This window comes from Thunnus maccoyii, chromosome 1 (genome assembly GCF_910596095.1).
Source record: "Thunnus maccoyii chromosome 1, fThuMac1.1, whole genome shotgun sequence".
NCBI classification, from domain to species: domain Eukaryota; kingdom Metazoa; phylum Chordata; class Actinopteri; order Scombriformes; family Scombridae; genus Thunnus; species Thunnus maccoyii.
The window spans coordinates 29,499,196-29,516,084 of record NC_056533.1 but is presented as its reverse complement, the minus strand read 5'-3'; the positions used below and the strand labels follow the sequence as shown (position 1 = coordinate 29,516,084).

Below are 16,889 nucleotides of genomic sequence, written 5' to 3'. Positions count from 1 at the left end.
AAAGGTAATAAAATACATCTTCAGTTCTTTTACAGTTTAATTAATTATTTGACCTCTGCATTATCTGTAATGTCTTTCTTCTTAAACCCTCAATCACAAGAAAATCAACTTTATTCATTCCTATACCAGTGAACGACCCTGTTTCAAATCCCTGCTCTCTACTTAATAAAATGTACCAAGACATCCTTTAAGGAATAGTCAGATGACAACACAACCTGACATCATTATTTAATTATGAAGATTTAATCAATTTTAATCACTCTTTATGGCAGCTACCAGTCCAGCAATGAGTGCCACAATACATGCTGTTCACCAAGACACAATGTATGTGACTGGCTGTTATATGGAAAACTGGAAAGGTTTAAATGTGTTCCTTTCTTTTTTTTTCTTCCTATAGAAACAAGGCACAAACTTTCATATCTGTGTAGCATCTAGACATTTAGTATCTGAATTTCATTTCCACTCATGAAAAAAAACAAACAGAGTACTTTTTGGCAAAGCATTGTTTATGATAACACATCGCCAGTAAGGCATTTACATTATTCTGAAGATGTTAAAGTTTCCATGGCTAGTACGGCTTGTTTAACTGCTACTCTAATGTGCTCACAGTGCCGTCTCCAGTGAGGTTGTAACTGCATACGAATTTCCATTAATTTGTCCTCCAAATTTCATGATTATTTCAGCTCAAAAACTGCTCATGAAACATTTTAAAAAGTAAAAATGAGTCAACTGAATGAAAATAATAATTGAATTTGGAAATAATTTTGTATTTACACTCTGGTATCAATGCGACCAAAGCACTCTGGCTAAGATGCACACATTATTAACTGCAGACAGGAAACAGTGTGATCTTATACATGTTACTGTGCTTCTACTTCTTGGGCACATGTTGCAACTTGAGAGCAATTTCGGTTCAGCACAAACTGTGAGTGAGCCATGAGATCAAAATCACATTATTGCTAAATCTACTGTGAGTTTGGAAACATAGCCAAAGTTAAAACAACCTTCTGTCTAATGCTATTTCCCATTGCACTTGTACCTGGTCAGCTACAGTACATGAGAACTTGTACCGCGGCTCTTTTTGAGTCCCTGTTCTCTAAAGCTTGATTGTCTTGCCACGCTTGTAAGTCGCTTTGCATAAAAGCGTCTGCCAAATGACAAAATGTAAATGTAAATGTACGTAGATGTAAATGTCAATCTTCATGCAAATTTCACACATCAGAGCAGGAATCTTGAACTGAGGCAATAGAGGCACACGAGGTTTCAGGTTTTCTGAAATCCTGAGTGTTTCTACTGAATCACATACCGCAAAACAGAGCAAGTCAAACTGTTAAATCCTCCGCTGTAGTGTCTGGATGGAATTAATAGCTGCAGGTTGTAGATGCTCCATGGTGTTGGCCCTCCGCCCTCACAACAGGACTTACCTCTGCACTCTCACATAATCTTAGTGGGGTTTTTTTGAGCTCTACTCCTGGTCTTTACTGTTGATTATGGATATTTTCATTTGAGACAGAACATAACAAATGAGAAAGAATAATCATGATAAGGTACAATGCTTTGCAAGACACTTTCAGACTCTTTGATCCACCCTTAAAAGTGAAGTACAGGCCATTATCTCCTGAGATAACAGCAGAAAATCAGCCAGTAATCAAATAGATAAGATAAATAAATAGATAAACCAAGAGACAAAAGTATAAATGTAGTACTAAGTATCACAATCAAATTCTCTGATAAAAAAATATTTTGGCTTATATATTTAGCACATTATTGGATATTCTGTATTAAGAATCTAATCATTTGTCACTGATGTTTAGCTGTAAATAACTATAGTATTTAAAAATTAAATCTCCATAATTGCTTTGGGTTTATTATTTAAATTTTGGCACCTCTATAAAGTATAATAAATTCGGATAAACTACATAGCACAATGCTCTCACTTTTTAAATGTTCAATTCTTTCTGCATCAAACTGTTGTTGTTATTTTCCATTACTTTATATTCCAGTTTGTCATTTCAAATTCCTTTTTCTATATTGTGATTTTAAAAGTAATATCTGATGACTCACAATTCACGTGGTCATCATTGATAGCTAAAAAAAAGACATGTTTTGACTTTTTCTTTCATAAAGATCTCATCATGAGTGCAGTTAACTCATTTGAGTCCACACCTGGAAAAATAATCACTATGAAAATCAGGAAATAAACTTTTTTAACAGCCGGGATTCATTACGCCACAAGATGGAGCTATCAGTCTTCACCTTCACCTTCAACATGCACCAAGAGACAATTTCCTGACAGATCAAATACCAGGAAATAATCACTCTTTGCCTAAAATTATCTTGTTTATGTGGTTGTTGCATTCCTCCAGAATCATATACATGTCATGTTTATGCAATATGGAAAATATTTATCTCAACAACAGATTTAAATGATATCCTGCATTTCATTGGTTATTTCAGTGTTAATAAAACAGGTGTGTCTGAAGGAGCAGTGAAAATGATTCACAGTAAACATTCTATAATAGTTGCTGCAACACTTCTCCCTTGGTTTTCAACAGTCTGTCACTTGCACATTTTGGTGAAATAAAAGATGACTTTGTGCTGAAAGTATGCAGTTGACTGTTTTCGGGCTGTGGCCCTCAGCGTCCTCTGAGAGAGGCTTTTCGAGGGTCTCGCCCACATTAATCACCCTAAGCGCAGCTTATTAGGCTAGGCTCAGGGAACCGCTGGCAGCTAATGGTGAAAGAAGCAGCTATGCTGAGGACCGATGCAAAAAAGATAAACACTGATAGGATATCTAAAGAAAAACAACACTGAAAACCTTTCTGTTCTGATAATTCTGTCAGATGTAATCACACAACCCACATGCTTTTTTAACTTCCCACAATCCACAACTTTTGGGGTATCAAAGAGGACTTCTTTCGTTTTGTTACGAAAAACAGAAAATGTTATCTGTGCTCTTTCACGCTTCAAAGTTAAATACAGTAATACTATCACTGTCTTATCTGGTTCAGTCAGAAAACAAACAGAAATCGAAAGTGTCTTCTTGCCAAACTATGAATCAGACATTACAGTCATCTGTTAACATGAAAGCTATCATAAGTGTGAAATTAAGTGATTTTCCAAGCAAAGTGAAGTTATTTCCCAGCGTCATTATGTCCCTCTGGATTTTCTCTGAGTCATACAGAAGGAATGACGCCATTCTTTCAGACTTGTGAGGCCTGCTGATGGTCACATGTTGTCAAACCTCTGAGGTCACTATTTGACCTCTGACCCCTCAGAGCAGCAGCTGTCAACCTGTGGGTTTAACTGTAAAAGCAATTTTGGGAGGATTATTTTAGAAACACAAGGTGGGATGATTATTGGAGTGATTATCGTTAAAAAGTAATCAGTAAATGACTACTTTCATGAGGCAGATACTTTATGTTGTACCATTAAAACACATTTTGACAATTTGAAGAAAGTATCTATTAACCTTTGATGTTTGGCAACAGCCGATCCAACAATCTTTCCAGATGTTATCTGCAGGATAAAAAGTCAGCGCAACATCATTTTTTTTTGGTTTAGAATTAATTTTGGCACCTCTATGAAATAAATTAGTCATAAATTCAGATCAGCTCAAAGAAATCACTCTCAATATTCACTTACGCTGTCAATATACTCTGTGTTGAGTACCAAAGAGGCGTTTAATTTTCTGCAAGTCTATTAGGGAAGCTGAACTGACACTGCAATCTCCATTTTCTCTTATTTTACCTTTCAGCTATATTTCAAACTTCTTTTAAGAGGGTTAATGGCAAATGTGTACAAATGTTACAACACTTATATTAAATCAAATGATGTATACAGTAACTGTTACTGGAGAATCCATTGCACAAGTTCACACATTTTTGTACATTATATACAGTATCTGAAACCATTTAAACATTTAAAATGCTATTACATATATTAAATGTTACAATATCTATTACAACTGTATATACAAGTCTTTTAATCATATAAAAACCAAGGACACTCACTAACTAATGCCCAATAGTTTCCACAAAGTCACCAGTGTTTAGTTGTAAAAACACTCTTAATAAAATTAATCATTACCAGTAATAAATGCAGACATTATTGCATATGAACTCCCTGTTCCACCTTTACAAAAATATACCAAGAGAAGTTTCTAAGCTTTCAGATAAAAGATCATTTGGTCAGCAGGTTGATTATTAGAGGCTCTAAGAAATTAAAAGTCTGTAGCTGAAACTACAGTAGACACTTTACCTTTACCTTGCTGTGTGTACATTTGTTACTGTATGTGTGTGCATTCCTTGAACCCAGCCAGTGACATGACAGCCTGTGAAACAGGAAATGATAAACATTCACTATAATCTTCAGGTTCTGTGGCTTTGGTTCAGATCCAGAGCATTAAAAAGCCTGATCTCTTTGAATTCCTTTATAGAATAAACTTGAGTGCTGATGAGCCTGAGGGCATTAACATTACACACACACACACACAGACACACACACATTGCACTTATGACAAAGCATTCCCAGACCCTGAAGTGCCTTAATGGAACAATTAAAGTCATAAAAAGCGCCCAGAGTACAAGAGCATGAAATTGTTCCTCGTTTCAATGTTATCAGAGTCACACAGAGTTCAGATCTGGGAGGAAACAAAACAAGACTTGGCCACTGACTGGGCTATGTTGCAGGAGTTACAGGCATGCCAAAATCTACACGTATGTTCCTCCAGAGACAGTGCAGAGGAGGAGACAGAGAGTCATGTGAGGTTTGCAAACAAATGCACAAAAACAAAGAGATGAACTGCTTTTTGTGCCCGGTTCTGCTTCCTGTTTCCACAAATCAGGAACCAGTGAGGGCACGCTGTGGAAAGGAGCGGGCCAAGAGTCTCGGTTAAATGAGTATACAGTAAGTTGCTGTTGGCCTGAGTCGGTGCAGAATAGATGAGTGTGTGTGTAACCCCCACAGTGATCGCCTCACTCCTCAGCAGTGCTCTACTTGAGCTTTTACCTCCCTCTGCTCTCAGGCCTCAGCCCTCTACCCCGGCTTAGCATGACGGCTTGTTTCTGAAGCTCTGATGGGTGTGTGGACTGTTGGCTGTTGGCAGGCATCTCTGAGCGGAAACACACACACACACACTCACATGCACAACGCACTCTGTCCTCAAGCACAACATGCCCTGGAGTTCCTTTACCTCTTCCAAATCTTCATCTTTCCACTCTCTCTTTATCATTGCGCTATTGGAAACTAGGTCAGTGTCAGTTCATGCCATTAGCTTCTGCTCCAAGTGTACGACTGTGTGTCCGTGTGTGTGTGTGTGGGTGTGTGTGTGTGTGTGTGTGTGTGTGTGTGTGTGTGTGTGTGTGTGTGTGTGTGTGTGTGTGTGTGTGTGTGTGTGAATGTTCATGTTCAGTTAGCAGCCATGCTTATCTGCCACTTGGCTTTAGAACTTCCTTCAAAATGTTTGTTTTCATGCTCTGTGCCAATGGATTTGAATTGACTCTGCATTTGTGTGTGTACGTATGTGTGTGCATGTGCGTGTGTGTGACACAGTGATGATGAGGGGGTGGGGGATTCCAGGATTCTTGCACGAGGCAGCAGACAGATGTGGGAGACTTGAATCAAAACTTTTCTGTTGGCCAACTTCAAAAGGCGACTTTTCCTCCAGCGTTGGTCTCTCTTCGCTCTCCATTCCTCTGCCGTTCCCTCATGCTTTGGCCAGAAGTTCACACTTCTCCCTTGGATTTCAAGCAGAGGCTGAGATCAAAACTTGGATTCTAGCAAACACCGGGAGGGATGATTCAGTGAATCTTTGTCATGCTGGACTTTGTGTTTTGGGGTCCTGCACAACTCGAATCCTCTTTAAGAGCTCAAAGAATACACATAACATAGTTTTATTAGTTTGATACTTCATGGCTTTTCCTAAATTTACAAGAATTGCTCATAAAAATGATTTTGAACTGATGACATGTTTGAGAAAATTCCACTTTAGGTCTGTATGGAGTCTCAGAGACCTGTAAAACATGTTTTAATACAATGGATTTTCATATGCTCTATATCTGTGATTGGAGTACTTTTTACTCCCACAGCCCAAATAAATCTATTTTGATTTCTGTTATTTGACTTTTGTGGTCTAACAGGAAGTTCAGATCTACTGTAATTGACCCAAAACATTAGTAATCTTGCTGTGTTGGATGACATACTGTACTTTTCTGTGTCTGTGAAAGCCTTTTCGGTGAATGAAAGGACACTACATTTGTTGGTGTGTATCGAATTAGATGTATGAATAATTAAATATTTTCTTATTTGGTGTAATAACAATGCTTTATTCTCATTTATCTCACCCTTTATTAAATGTGGGAACCTAGTTTGTGGCAAAGGGAAGTGTCACAACTTTTAATACTTTTCTACATATCGGTGAGAAGAAAAAAAAGATCATTTGAAGGAAAAAAAATGGGTTGATTTTGCAATTATTATCATCATTTTCACACATTCATTTGGGATCTGTGGGTCCTCAAACAAAAAGGAATCTCAGGGTTAACCTCTGCGTTCTCTTTTCCACCACATACATCTTCTTATCTATTGTATCTTTGTAGACAAACCTAACTACCTCACCTTCTGTTGGTATGTATAAATGTTTTAATTGATGTCATAGTTTTAAAGAATCACATTAATATAGGTGCAGTGTGTGTATATTAGTATATTTCTCTATGTGTCTGTTTGCATGGAGTGTGTTTATGGATCTCTACATCTGCGCTGAGTGTCTCTTACAGATGGTGGCAGTGAACCCCTGGCGGGAAAACTCAACAGGGAATGTTTTCCATCCCTAAGATGGTCAGATTTGTGTGGGGGGACACTGACTCTGTGTAAATCACATGTGGAGGGGAGATAAGTGGGCTGCTAGACCAGGCTGGATGGATGGCTCAGGCCAAAAATACTATCCACTGTGCCCCACAGGGGACAGACCCTGAATAAATCTCTATGTACACAGATACCGCGGGTGGACAAAACATGAACACTGTATAATGTAATGCAATTCAGTATCACAAAGTACAGCATGAATTTATAGTATTAATTCATCAGTAGTAAGGAATAGTTTGGCATTGTGGGAAATATGTGTATTTGCTTTCTTGCAGAGAGTTTGATGGGAAAATTGATCCCACTCTCGTAGCACTATGGAAATAAGTTATTTTTAACTTTTGTTGTTTTTATCTGTCATGCCTCAATTTTATGAATAACACTTGTTTTAAGTGTTATTTATAGTTTTTTGTTTGTTTTGATTTTCTGCATGTGTTTTATGTTTATGTTTTGAATCTGTGTTTTGTTAGTTAGTTTTTCTGGTGAATACTAGGAAAAGTGTGTTATGTGTAGGTTGTTTTTAATGATAATAAAACCAAAACCAAACCAAATGTGTCTGTTAAATATAAAGCTGCTGTCAAGAGATGGTTAGGTTAGCATAAAGACTGAAAAAAGGGATAAACATCGACCATGTCTCTGTCCAAAAGTTTAAAGATCCCCTCAAGATCCTCCTGATATGGTTTTTCCACAAAAATAGTTCAATTATCTTGTTAAAATCCTTAAAATTACACTTACTTCTTCTCCCTCATTAAAAATGCCAGAATCTATGAATATGCAAATAATGTTGAACTGTTGGACACAAGAAGTCTCCTACTTCACTATAACGCTCTCATTGTAAGTGCAGTAGAGGCTTCAAGTTTACACATCACACTTGTGTGAGTTGAATACTGGACCACAATTGGCTTCCAAACTAATCATGCTCATAGGCTGATTTTCAGCGAGCACAGAGAAACTTTCCACTTTCAGAAGATGAATGTGAAAACAGCCTTCTTGTGTCAAACTGCACGTACATCATTCTGCACAGTGAAGCTCAAACATTCAACTGTAGGAACAAGGATAAAAACACACTTTTGAGTGGAAGGAGACTTTAAAAAATCTGCCTACCAGCACCTCTAAAGCTAAGGTTACAGCTGAAAGAGGTTATAGAATAGGTTCCAAATGCTATAGGCTCCACCTAAGCTGATATGTACCATCTCAAAAATGCAAGTACATACTGGGGCTGCTGCACCTGAGCAGATACTACGACTGCTCAGCTTGGGCTGCTTGTGTTTTCTCCAACAAGTTTCCAGTGCCAGTGGATAGTGAACATAATGAACATCTAACAAAACCATCTCCACTGCAAACCTCCTGCTCAGTGCAATCAGTGATCTCGACAGTGAATGAAGGATCATCAACACAGTGATTGCATGGCTCTCTTATTCAGTAATGAGACAAAGAAAAATTACCTGAATGTGACACCAATTCTATTAAGTCATAGCCTACAATGCTCAAATCACAAACTAAGGGAAATAATGTAAACATAGTTACTGTGTGGAATATTATTAAAGCATGATACAACCCAATCACATACAATGCATCTATCAATGGGGGAAATCTGATGCTGAAAAATTTGGCAGGACTACCATTAACCCAATTCATCAACCATGAATCCAGTTCCACTAATTAACATGTTCTATTTTGTTTGTTCAATCCATAGTCTTGTTGCTAGAGACTCACTGCTTCCAGTCAGGAAACAGTCCAGCCCATAAAACCACTTGTCGCTTTTACACTTCAGTTTATGTACGGATTAAACAAATATACAACATGATACAACATGTTAATATATGAACTGTACAGGTGCTTGTAGGTGTATTCATTTACCTTTGGACAGTCAGGCTAGCTGTTTCCCTCTATTTCCAGCCTTTATGCTAAGCTAAGCTAACCAGCTGCAGGCTTCATATTTACTTTTTTCCACAAATGTCAACCTCTTCCTTAGAAGTCCTTTCTAATTTGTACATAAGGCACATATGTACACCGAAATTTAATGTGTATATACTTCTGTGTGTTTATATTTGCTGATTCCCAAGTGTTTATTGCTCCCATGAATTGGATGGGGATTAGAATGAGGATGTGTGATGTGAGGGGCTTTGTCACTACTTTTCTCCTTTCATGGGGGGTGTTCTGATGCAATGTCCTGTTTTTTAAATCAAGAGTGACGCCAGAGTCAGCGTGTGGCTGAAAAACATCCAGGCTGAGTAAACCAGCTATTAAACTTCTGCTCCCAGGACAGTCAGAGAGATGTCTCACACGGTCATCCCTGTGGTCCTCCTCTCCTCCTCCTCTTCCTCCTCTACATCACTGTTGCTTAAAAGCAGCATCCTCACAATGAAAGAGAGGAGGAAGATCAGCAATTACAGTTTTTTACGATCTGAAAAATTCTGCTCTGTTCTTCTGGGGAAACAAATTTTAAGGGAAATGAGTTCACGCAGCGCCTAGGTACACACAAAGAAAATGATCCATTTGGAGGCAAAAAGGGATTCCTCTGAGTTATTTTGTGGTTGATGTTTGATTTTGTGCTGCAGCAGTGCACTGTGTATGTGCAGTGTGTGTTAGTGAAGGAGACCATATGTGATAATAGACGACCAAGCCCAAGCAGTTGATAGAATTCCATCATTACATTATCCCTGTGACAAAAAAGCAACAGTGGCAAAATTCCCAAATCACAAGCAACCCCATTACACACATACATGTAGGGAGTGAGAGTGTGTGTGTGTGTGTGTGTGTGTGTGTGTGTATGTGAGACAGAGAGAGAGAGATGGAGGGAGACTCATTTCTGCTGCAGCTCATTTTCTTGAAATATTTCACATGAATATTGGCAGCAGTTGTGCTGCAGAAGACAAAAGGAAATGAACCGTGGCTGCTGGAGCCAAAGACAACACACAGTGTGAGAAAGTCTCGCTACAGTTACTGCTCGCAGCACAGTGAGAGACAATCTCAATCTAAGCTATTAAAAAACTACCTTGGGATATATGAAACACACAGGCAAGAATATGAATTGTTGGAGGAATATTTGTGACGTAGACAGAAAGACAGATCTGTCAATAAAGAAACAATGAGTATGGAATCAGTTGTGTTGCTATTAAATGAAAATAAATTTGTAGTGTCAGTGATATTGTTTTGGTACTGAAATAAAAATGTTTAGCTAACCTCTGTTTCAGTCTAGCTATTTCAGGCTTTTTAGATCAGCCATTTTAGGCCAGAGGAGTAAACATTCCCTAAAATGAAACCCACGCTCAGTTACTAACAGTAGGGAGATTAACTGAGAAAAGGATGGGGTGAGACATAGGAGTGGGTGGGTGCATGGGTATATGGGGGAGAGAAGGAGGGTGGGCTGGGGAGGTGGGTTCTTACTGTAAATGACACCTCCTCTTTGCCAAGGAAAACCAGAGGGCAACCCTGCACTGCTTGGCATCAATTTACTCCCACACTGCATCTTGTTGATGAGAACTATGACTAGAAGATACACTCTGTAATGACGACACTGGTTACAATATGGTGTGAGCGTGTGTGTGTGTGTGTGTGTGTGTGTGTGTGTGTGTGTGTGTGTGTGTGTGTGTGTGACGCATTAAAGGGCATTGCACCAATTCTACACGTAATGATCAGTTTACTAATCACAGGGAGTAATACCATGAGTAATATCATGGCAAGTGCAGCATTGTTTTTGACCATAATTTTAAAAATCGTTCTCTTGTGAGTCCCCCCAACTTGAAGGATAAGGCTGGCAATTGATTTTCTATACTTAACTTATTGTTAACAAATCTCATGTGCAGAGCCAAACCAACAATGTATTGATCCAACTTACAAGTATAGTGTGTATCCAAAGCCAGATATATCTTATTCCTCTGAGCCATAGACCTCTGTTTTTGTTCAAAAACTATTAAAAACAACAGTCGCACCATTGCACTGGATGACATGGTCTTTCATCACTAACAGTTTGGTCATGTTTGTTTGTTTAGGAACGGCTCCAAAGACGAATGACAGCGATCACGTTTTCAGTCTCAGGAGAGTAGTTCCATGTAAGGCAGACATCACTCGGCATGGGCGGGAACGCAGTTCTGTTAACAGTGCTTAACTAGCTTGTTGTGCTACATATCACAAACTCTTGACTTTGTTCTAAAGTCATTCGAGAAATTTACAATGCACAGTGTAGTACAAAGTCAAGAGGTTGTGATATGTAGCACAACAAGCTAGCAAAACACTGAAAACAGAGCTGCATTCCCAAAACATGACCAACAGCCAACCAACAGTTCCAGTTCACATCTGACAAGGGACATATCCCATTAATCTCTTTCTCCACTCATCTCGCTACTATCAGCTACTGTATAATAAAAGAATGAAAAAATTTAAAAAATATTTGCACTTTCCACAGCTGACCAGTAGAAGCCTCTCAATGCCGGCCTCAAGTCTCCGTGTCAAAGACACCCACCAACACACCCCAAAACCACCTCATGCTTTAGCACTCTGCTATTCACCCTGATTTCAGCTCCTCACGCCCAGATCACAGTTATGTTGCAGAGACTGATCTCAGCTCTGCTCTCAGAGGGAGAAAGAGTTGAGGCTCCAAGACGTCCAGGGAGAGGCTGTCTCACTGTCAAAACAATCCACTCCAATCACTAGTGGTCACTTCTGCTCTCGGCCTCGCCTCCAAACCTTCCCATTCCTTGACTCAAGAAGACCTTTTATCCTTTCCTCTGGACCTTTTCCTCCTCTGCCAACATCCCTCGGTACTCATGCATACCATTTACAGTACAATGATGTACTTATCTTACAGAGAGTCCAGTAATAAGATATGTTTCAATTTCTCATTTACATTTTTATAGCACCAAATGTACTTACCAGTACTTTCATTATTATATTACTTCCATTACTGTGGAGCACAGGGATATGGGTCCAAGGCTCCCAAATAATATTTCAGTGACAAGGTAATAATAATATAAGAGAGTAAAAGAGAGGGAATGGATTTTATATAGAGCACTCTGAGTGAGCAGCAGAGAGGAAAAAGACCAAGTAAAGAATAAGAAGATCTAAGCGCAAGTGTGATTATTATTAATCCCATAACATGTTATCATAGCTTTAATTAAGTCAATGAAATCTGAAAAATCTGAAAGCTAGCACATCGTCAAGTGCTTTTCCAATGGCTCTGCTGATGAGTTCCTGTCTCTCCTTGATAAAAGATTACAAAGTATATAATTCGGTTAGACTGTTTTTAAGCAATGCAATACATTGATAAATCCAGGGAGAAGGTCTGCCTTATTTGACACATATAGTTTCTGATTGAGCTTCTTGGTAATATAATCTTATGGAGCTGGCACAGATGATGGTCAAGATATTTGTCATTTTCTACAACCGTAAGGGATGGGACACGGTAAACGAATCCAGGTTGCAGGCGGAAATAGACAAGTCACCATCACTCAGTGGCACCTCACTTGTAACTCGCAAATAACACTCATGTTAATAAAGGATTTCCATTTTTAAGCACTTTTGCCAAGAAATCTGTCCAGGAGATCCTGTAGAACTGATTATATGTTGAACATGTCATCAAATGGCATTAAAATAAATGTTGTAATATACTAAACTTTTCAACAAAATTTAGTCATCTTTGAAACTGAACATTCAGGGGAAAAAAAGGAAAGTAAAATTCACAAGCCTCTGCTCCATGAAATCAATTTCATGAATCATGTTTCCGTCACATTCTGACTGACCACAGACCACTAAAGACCGAGTGATCTGCCAGGACAGGGCTGATAGTGACCTGCCACCCTCTTGTCCCAACATTTGGATCAGATTAGTGAACTACTGTGTCATCAGCATATAAAAGATCATCAGAAGTGAGGCCATTCATATGCAAAAGAGTAAGTAAAGCACCCCTGCTGAAAAAAGTCAAGTAGCTAACAGAGTAGTAGTAGTAGGGACCATGACCTGGAAGTCTGGAGGAACATCTCTTCAAAGCCTTATAAGAAAGCACTGACATTACAAGTACAGACAAGAAGCCACAAACAGCCAGGGAAGGAAGTTTACAAAGTGATTAAAACAGAGAAACTTTTGAAACCGAAGATGGGGTGACCTCTAATGTTTTTGGTGGGTTGGAGGCTAACAGAGTGTGTTTTGGGAGGATTTCTAAGAGGGAATTGCAGAAGCCCAAACAGGACATAACTAAAGAAAAAATAAAGAAGCTCTGTAAGGAAAGTGATTAGAAAAAGTTTGAGTTGTTGGGGGTCAAAGAGAGCAAACCTGCAGGATTGCACTTTTAGTTGCACTCTGGGTGCTGCCTGACAGTTAGTTGTCTTGAGGCAGACAAAGACTCTTGGCAGTCTGTTCAGGAGTAAACGTGGTCTTGTCAGCGGTGATGGAGAGGCCTTGCAGAGGGCAGGACTTTCCAGAGGAAAAAAGCAGCGCAGTATTGTTGAGACTAAGTTTGAGGTGGTGGGCAGACATCCAACTGGAGATGTCAGCAAGGCTAGTAGAGATGCGTGCCTCAACCTGAGTGTCAGAGGATGGAAAAGAAGAGTTGTGGAAGTTGAGTTAATGATATATATACTATCCTGTTGACCACATGAAATACTATATAAAATGAGACGTCTGCTGGATTAGCTTAGACAGGTCACAACCATTTTCTGTACAGAAGAGGTTAAAGAAAATAAGCTTAAGTTGCATGAGACGAGATGGAGTGGAACAACAAAAAAGGAAAATTCAGTGTTTTGTCTCAACCTAGCACTGGCAACGTTCAGCAGTGATCATATTTCATGTAACTATTGTCTCCATCAAAACTAAATGTGCAAAATCAACACATAATCTATGAATAAGTGCAGGCGGAGGATGTTTTAGGACATGCGTGAGAAGAGAAAAGTATCTAGTGGATGAAAATGTGGAAGAAAAAAGTGGAAGTGATAGTGGAAACAAATTTAGTGGAATATACAGTGTCAAGAGTTTTCTCTTAGTTTTAGAGTGATAGCCTACTTTAGAGAGGAGCCGGGCTGACTGTATATTTGCTGGGTGTGGCTGCAGACATGAAGCAGTGTGTGTGAAAACTATCACTGCACTGGACAAAATTCCTCAAAACATGTAGTGTCAATATTAACAGGGTATAATTCAATACTGAGAGAAGAGCAACAAAAAAGTTTTCATACTGTATTCACTGGGAAAAAAACTGAATTTTGTGAACTAATGTGTGTCTATTTTTGACTAAAAAACATCTGAGAACTCCTATGGGTGGTGACAAATGATACTCTTACTGGTACAGTAATGCCTAAAACAAACTAACTGTCATCACTCTCTGGCTATAACTTTTCGATTAAGGTTGACTACTACATTTAAAAAATACGACTTTTTTTTAATAAGGCACCATTTATAGATCTGTTATAAGCTATTAATAAGCACAACTTTTGGGTTGGCAGGTTGTGAAAACTTTCCTTTTCTGTTGTTTATCCTCCTCCAGCAGGATGCAAGACTCTTGCTTTGTCCTGTTAGCTTTTTAGTTCATCAGGAAGAATACCCTCTGGAAAAGAGCCACGAGGAACTGGACCAAAACTAATTTTATGAGACTTTTACACACACTCACAACTTGATGGATTATTGTAAATCCTCTTTACTGATGTCTTACTAATGTTTACTCCTGCAGACTTCATGGGTTATTAGAAAGTAAGAAAAACCCATGAGCGCATATTAAAGGATTACCTACATTTAAATGCAAAGGATAAATACCAGCCAAACTAATTTTTCATAGCCTAGTAACCTCACAGTTGTTCTTATTAATAGCCTATAATTGATCTACAAATGACCAGTCACTGATCTACATTAGTTAATTGTTTATAAACATTAATAAAGCCATTTGTTACAACTTGTAAACCCTTTACAAAACGTGCCTGATAAGACACATTTTAGAGGAAAGAGTGAACAGGTGCATAGTTTCATAAAAAGACAAAAAAAGATGTCATTGTAACCTAGACTATTTCTGATCAAAAAGATTGAGAGGTGTATTAAAAGCTTTATCTTCTGTCTTCCAAGCATGTCTGGGTTGAATAAATTGTCACTGTATCAGTAAAAAATCCAAGCCAAAAGTCTAGAGCTTAACTTGTGCATTTTTGCACCGAAGCTTTTGTATCGCGAGAGCAGGAGAAAAAAAAGTTTTGGAGAAAGTTGAGTAGAGTAGGGATGAGGAAAGGGGGAGAGACACAGTGAGTTTTACCGTTCTCATCCTCTGGAATGCATCAGCTCCTCTAACCTCTAATCTGTTCAAAATCAACACAACTGGATGCGCACTGGCAGACTCCAAAAGTTACGATGCGCATCTATTTATAGCAGCTTATCGAAAGGTTTGAGTGACTTTTCTTCTCCTCCGCAGTTTTCTTCTAAACGTTTATTCAGCAATACCTGCAAGTAAAAGTGAAGCAGTCCTCTGTCGGGTCTGAGGCGAATCTCCTGCTCAGGAGACAAGGTAACGACACACTCGTGCGCAATCTTGCACATTATCATTTTTTACAATGCATGCCTTTGCGACTCTGAGCTGAATGATTTTCCAACTTAATAATAGTAGAAATCATGTCAGACCAGCTGCTTCTCTGAGTGCAGCAGAGTTGTTTTTCTTTTGTGCGCAGCATCTCCTGAACTTCTCTCTGCGTCTTTTCCATTTTTTTTTTTTTTTTGTTTTGCAGCTTTGACTCCAGACTGCAGAGGTCGACGGGGCTGGGAAACTAGTTAAGGAGACTTTTATTCTACCGAGCATTGGAGTTGTACACTTGAGAGTGGATATGCCGGATAGTAAGTGTGAAGGACGGCTGCTGCAGTTGGCCGTGGCTCTGGTGGCCTTGCTGTCGCTCTGCGTCGAGCTTGGAGACGCTGCAGAGGTGGTGGACACCGGGGATAGCGAGCTGGTGACCAAACAGACCGACTCCAGAGCCAGCAGGGCCAAGAGGAGGGGAGGGACGGACGTCCTCAGAGGGTAATGTGACCAATAATCCCTAAACGATTAGACCAATTTGGGAACAATTTCCTTTGTTTTTTCCTCACTCTTCCACAGTATCAAATTATTTTCTTCCTTACATTTTAAATGAGCATCTTTCTGTGTGTATTTCATTATTTGACTATGAGCAGGTGTCTATTCATCTCATGTGTAACTTTCTGCTCCTTCATGATCATTGAAGGTCAGAAAAACACTTTAATAAGGCAGAATGAGACCCATGAGTGACATTGTCTGTGATGGGAAGTTTGGAGCAAAGTTTAGTAATTAAATACTGGCAAGAATATCACATTCCTGCTGCCTGCAATAATAAATTACATCCAAACAAAGGAGGCCATTGGTCGTGGTGTGTGGCTGTGGCAGAGAGAGAGAGAGAGAGAGAGAGAGAGAGAGAGAGAGAGAGAGAGAGAGAGAGAAAGAGAGAAAGACAGAGAGAGAGAGACTGACTAACAGCCTAATCCTCTTTCTGGCCAAAAACACCACACCCCAGTTGTGGATAAATCACATCTGCAGCTGTACACAGTGGGTCACTGCTGGAGAGGTTGTGTGTGTGTGTGTGTGTGTGTGTGAATCGGAGAGAAAGAGAGAGAGAGAGAGAGAGAGAGAAGAAAAGCAAGCAAGAAAGAAAAGAAAAAGGAAAGAACGTCTGTGTCCAGTGATGACAGCAAACAGCTGACGAAGGTCACACAGTAGACAGCTCAATGAGCATTCTCCACAGGCATTTTTATTTGACATGCTTTAAGTTAATTTATCAGAACATCTGGGTTCAGAGGCAGGAAGTGCATACAGGCTGCATACTGTGTCACACTGACTTACCAGTATAAGAATGTTTCAGACGTCCAGCCTTCATTACTCACCTCATGGATCTGTTTGGAGGTACAGTGCAGTTTATACACGGACACCTGGGTCAATATAGGTCCAGTAGATGATTACACTTTCACATATGTAGACCTGACATAGACCTGTAGGTGGCAGGATGGCTCAGGCATTCATCTTCATATCAGATGACATATTTTTACAGGTGCATCGAATCTCT

General features: G+C 39.2%; 1 protein-coding gene across 1 annotated transcript in view; it reads left to right on the top strand.

Annotated features, from left to right (window-relative positions):
• The first annotated feature begins 15,052 nt into the window (after nt 1-15,052).
• The window catches only part of fbn1 (fibrillin 1), a 66,162-nt gene continuing 64,325 nt past the window's right edge, over nt 15,053-16,889 (top strand). Inside the window, 4 exon segments of the mRNA XM_042408797.1 lie at nt 15,053-15,245; nt 15,248-15,331; nt 15,549-15,573; nt 15,575-15,835. Of these exon segments, the coding sequence (XP_042264731.1) occupies nt 15,149-15,245; nt 15,248-15,331; nt 15,549-15,573; nt 15,575-15,835 (467 nt within the window). The 5' untranslated portion in view covers nt 15,053-15,148.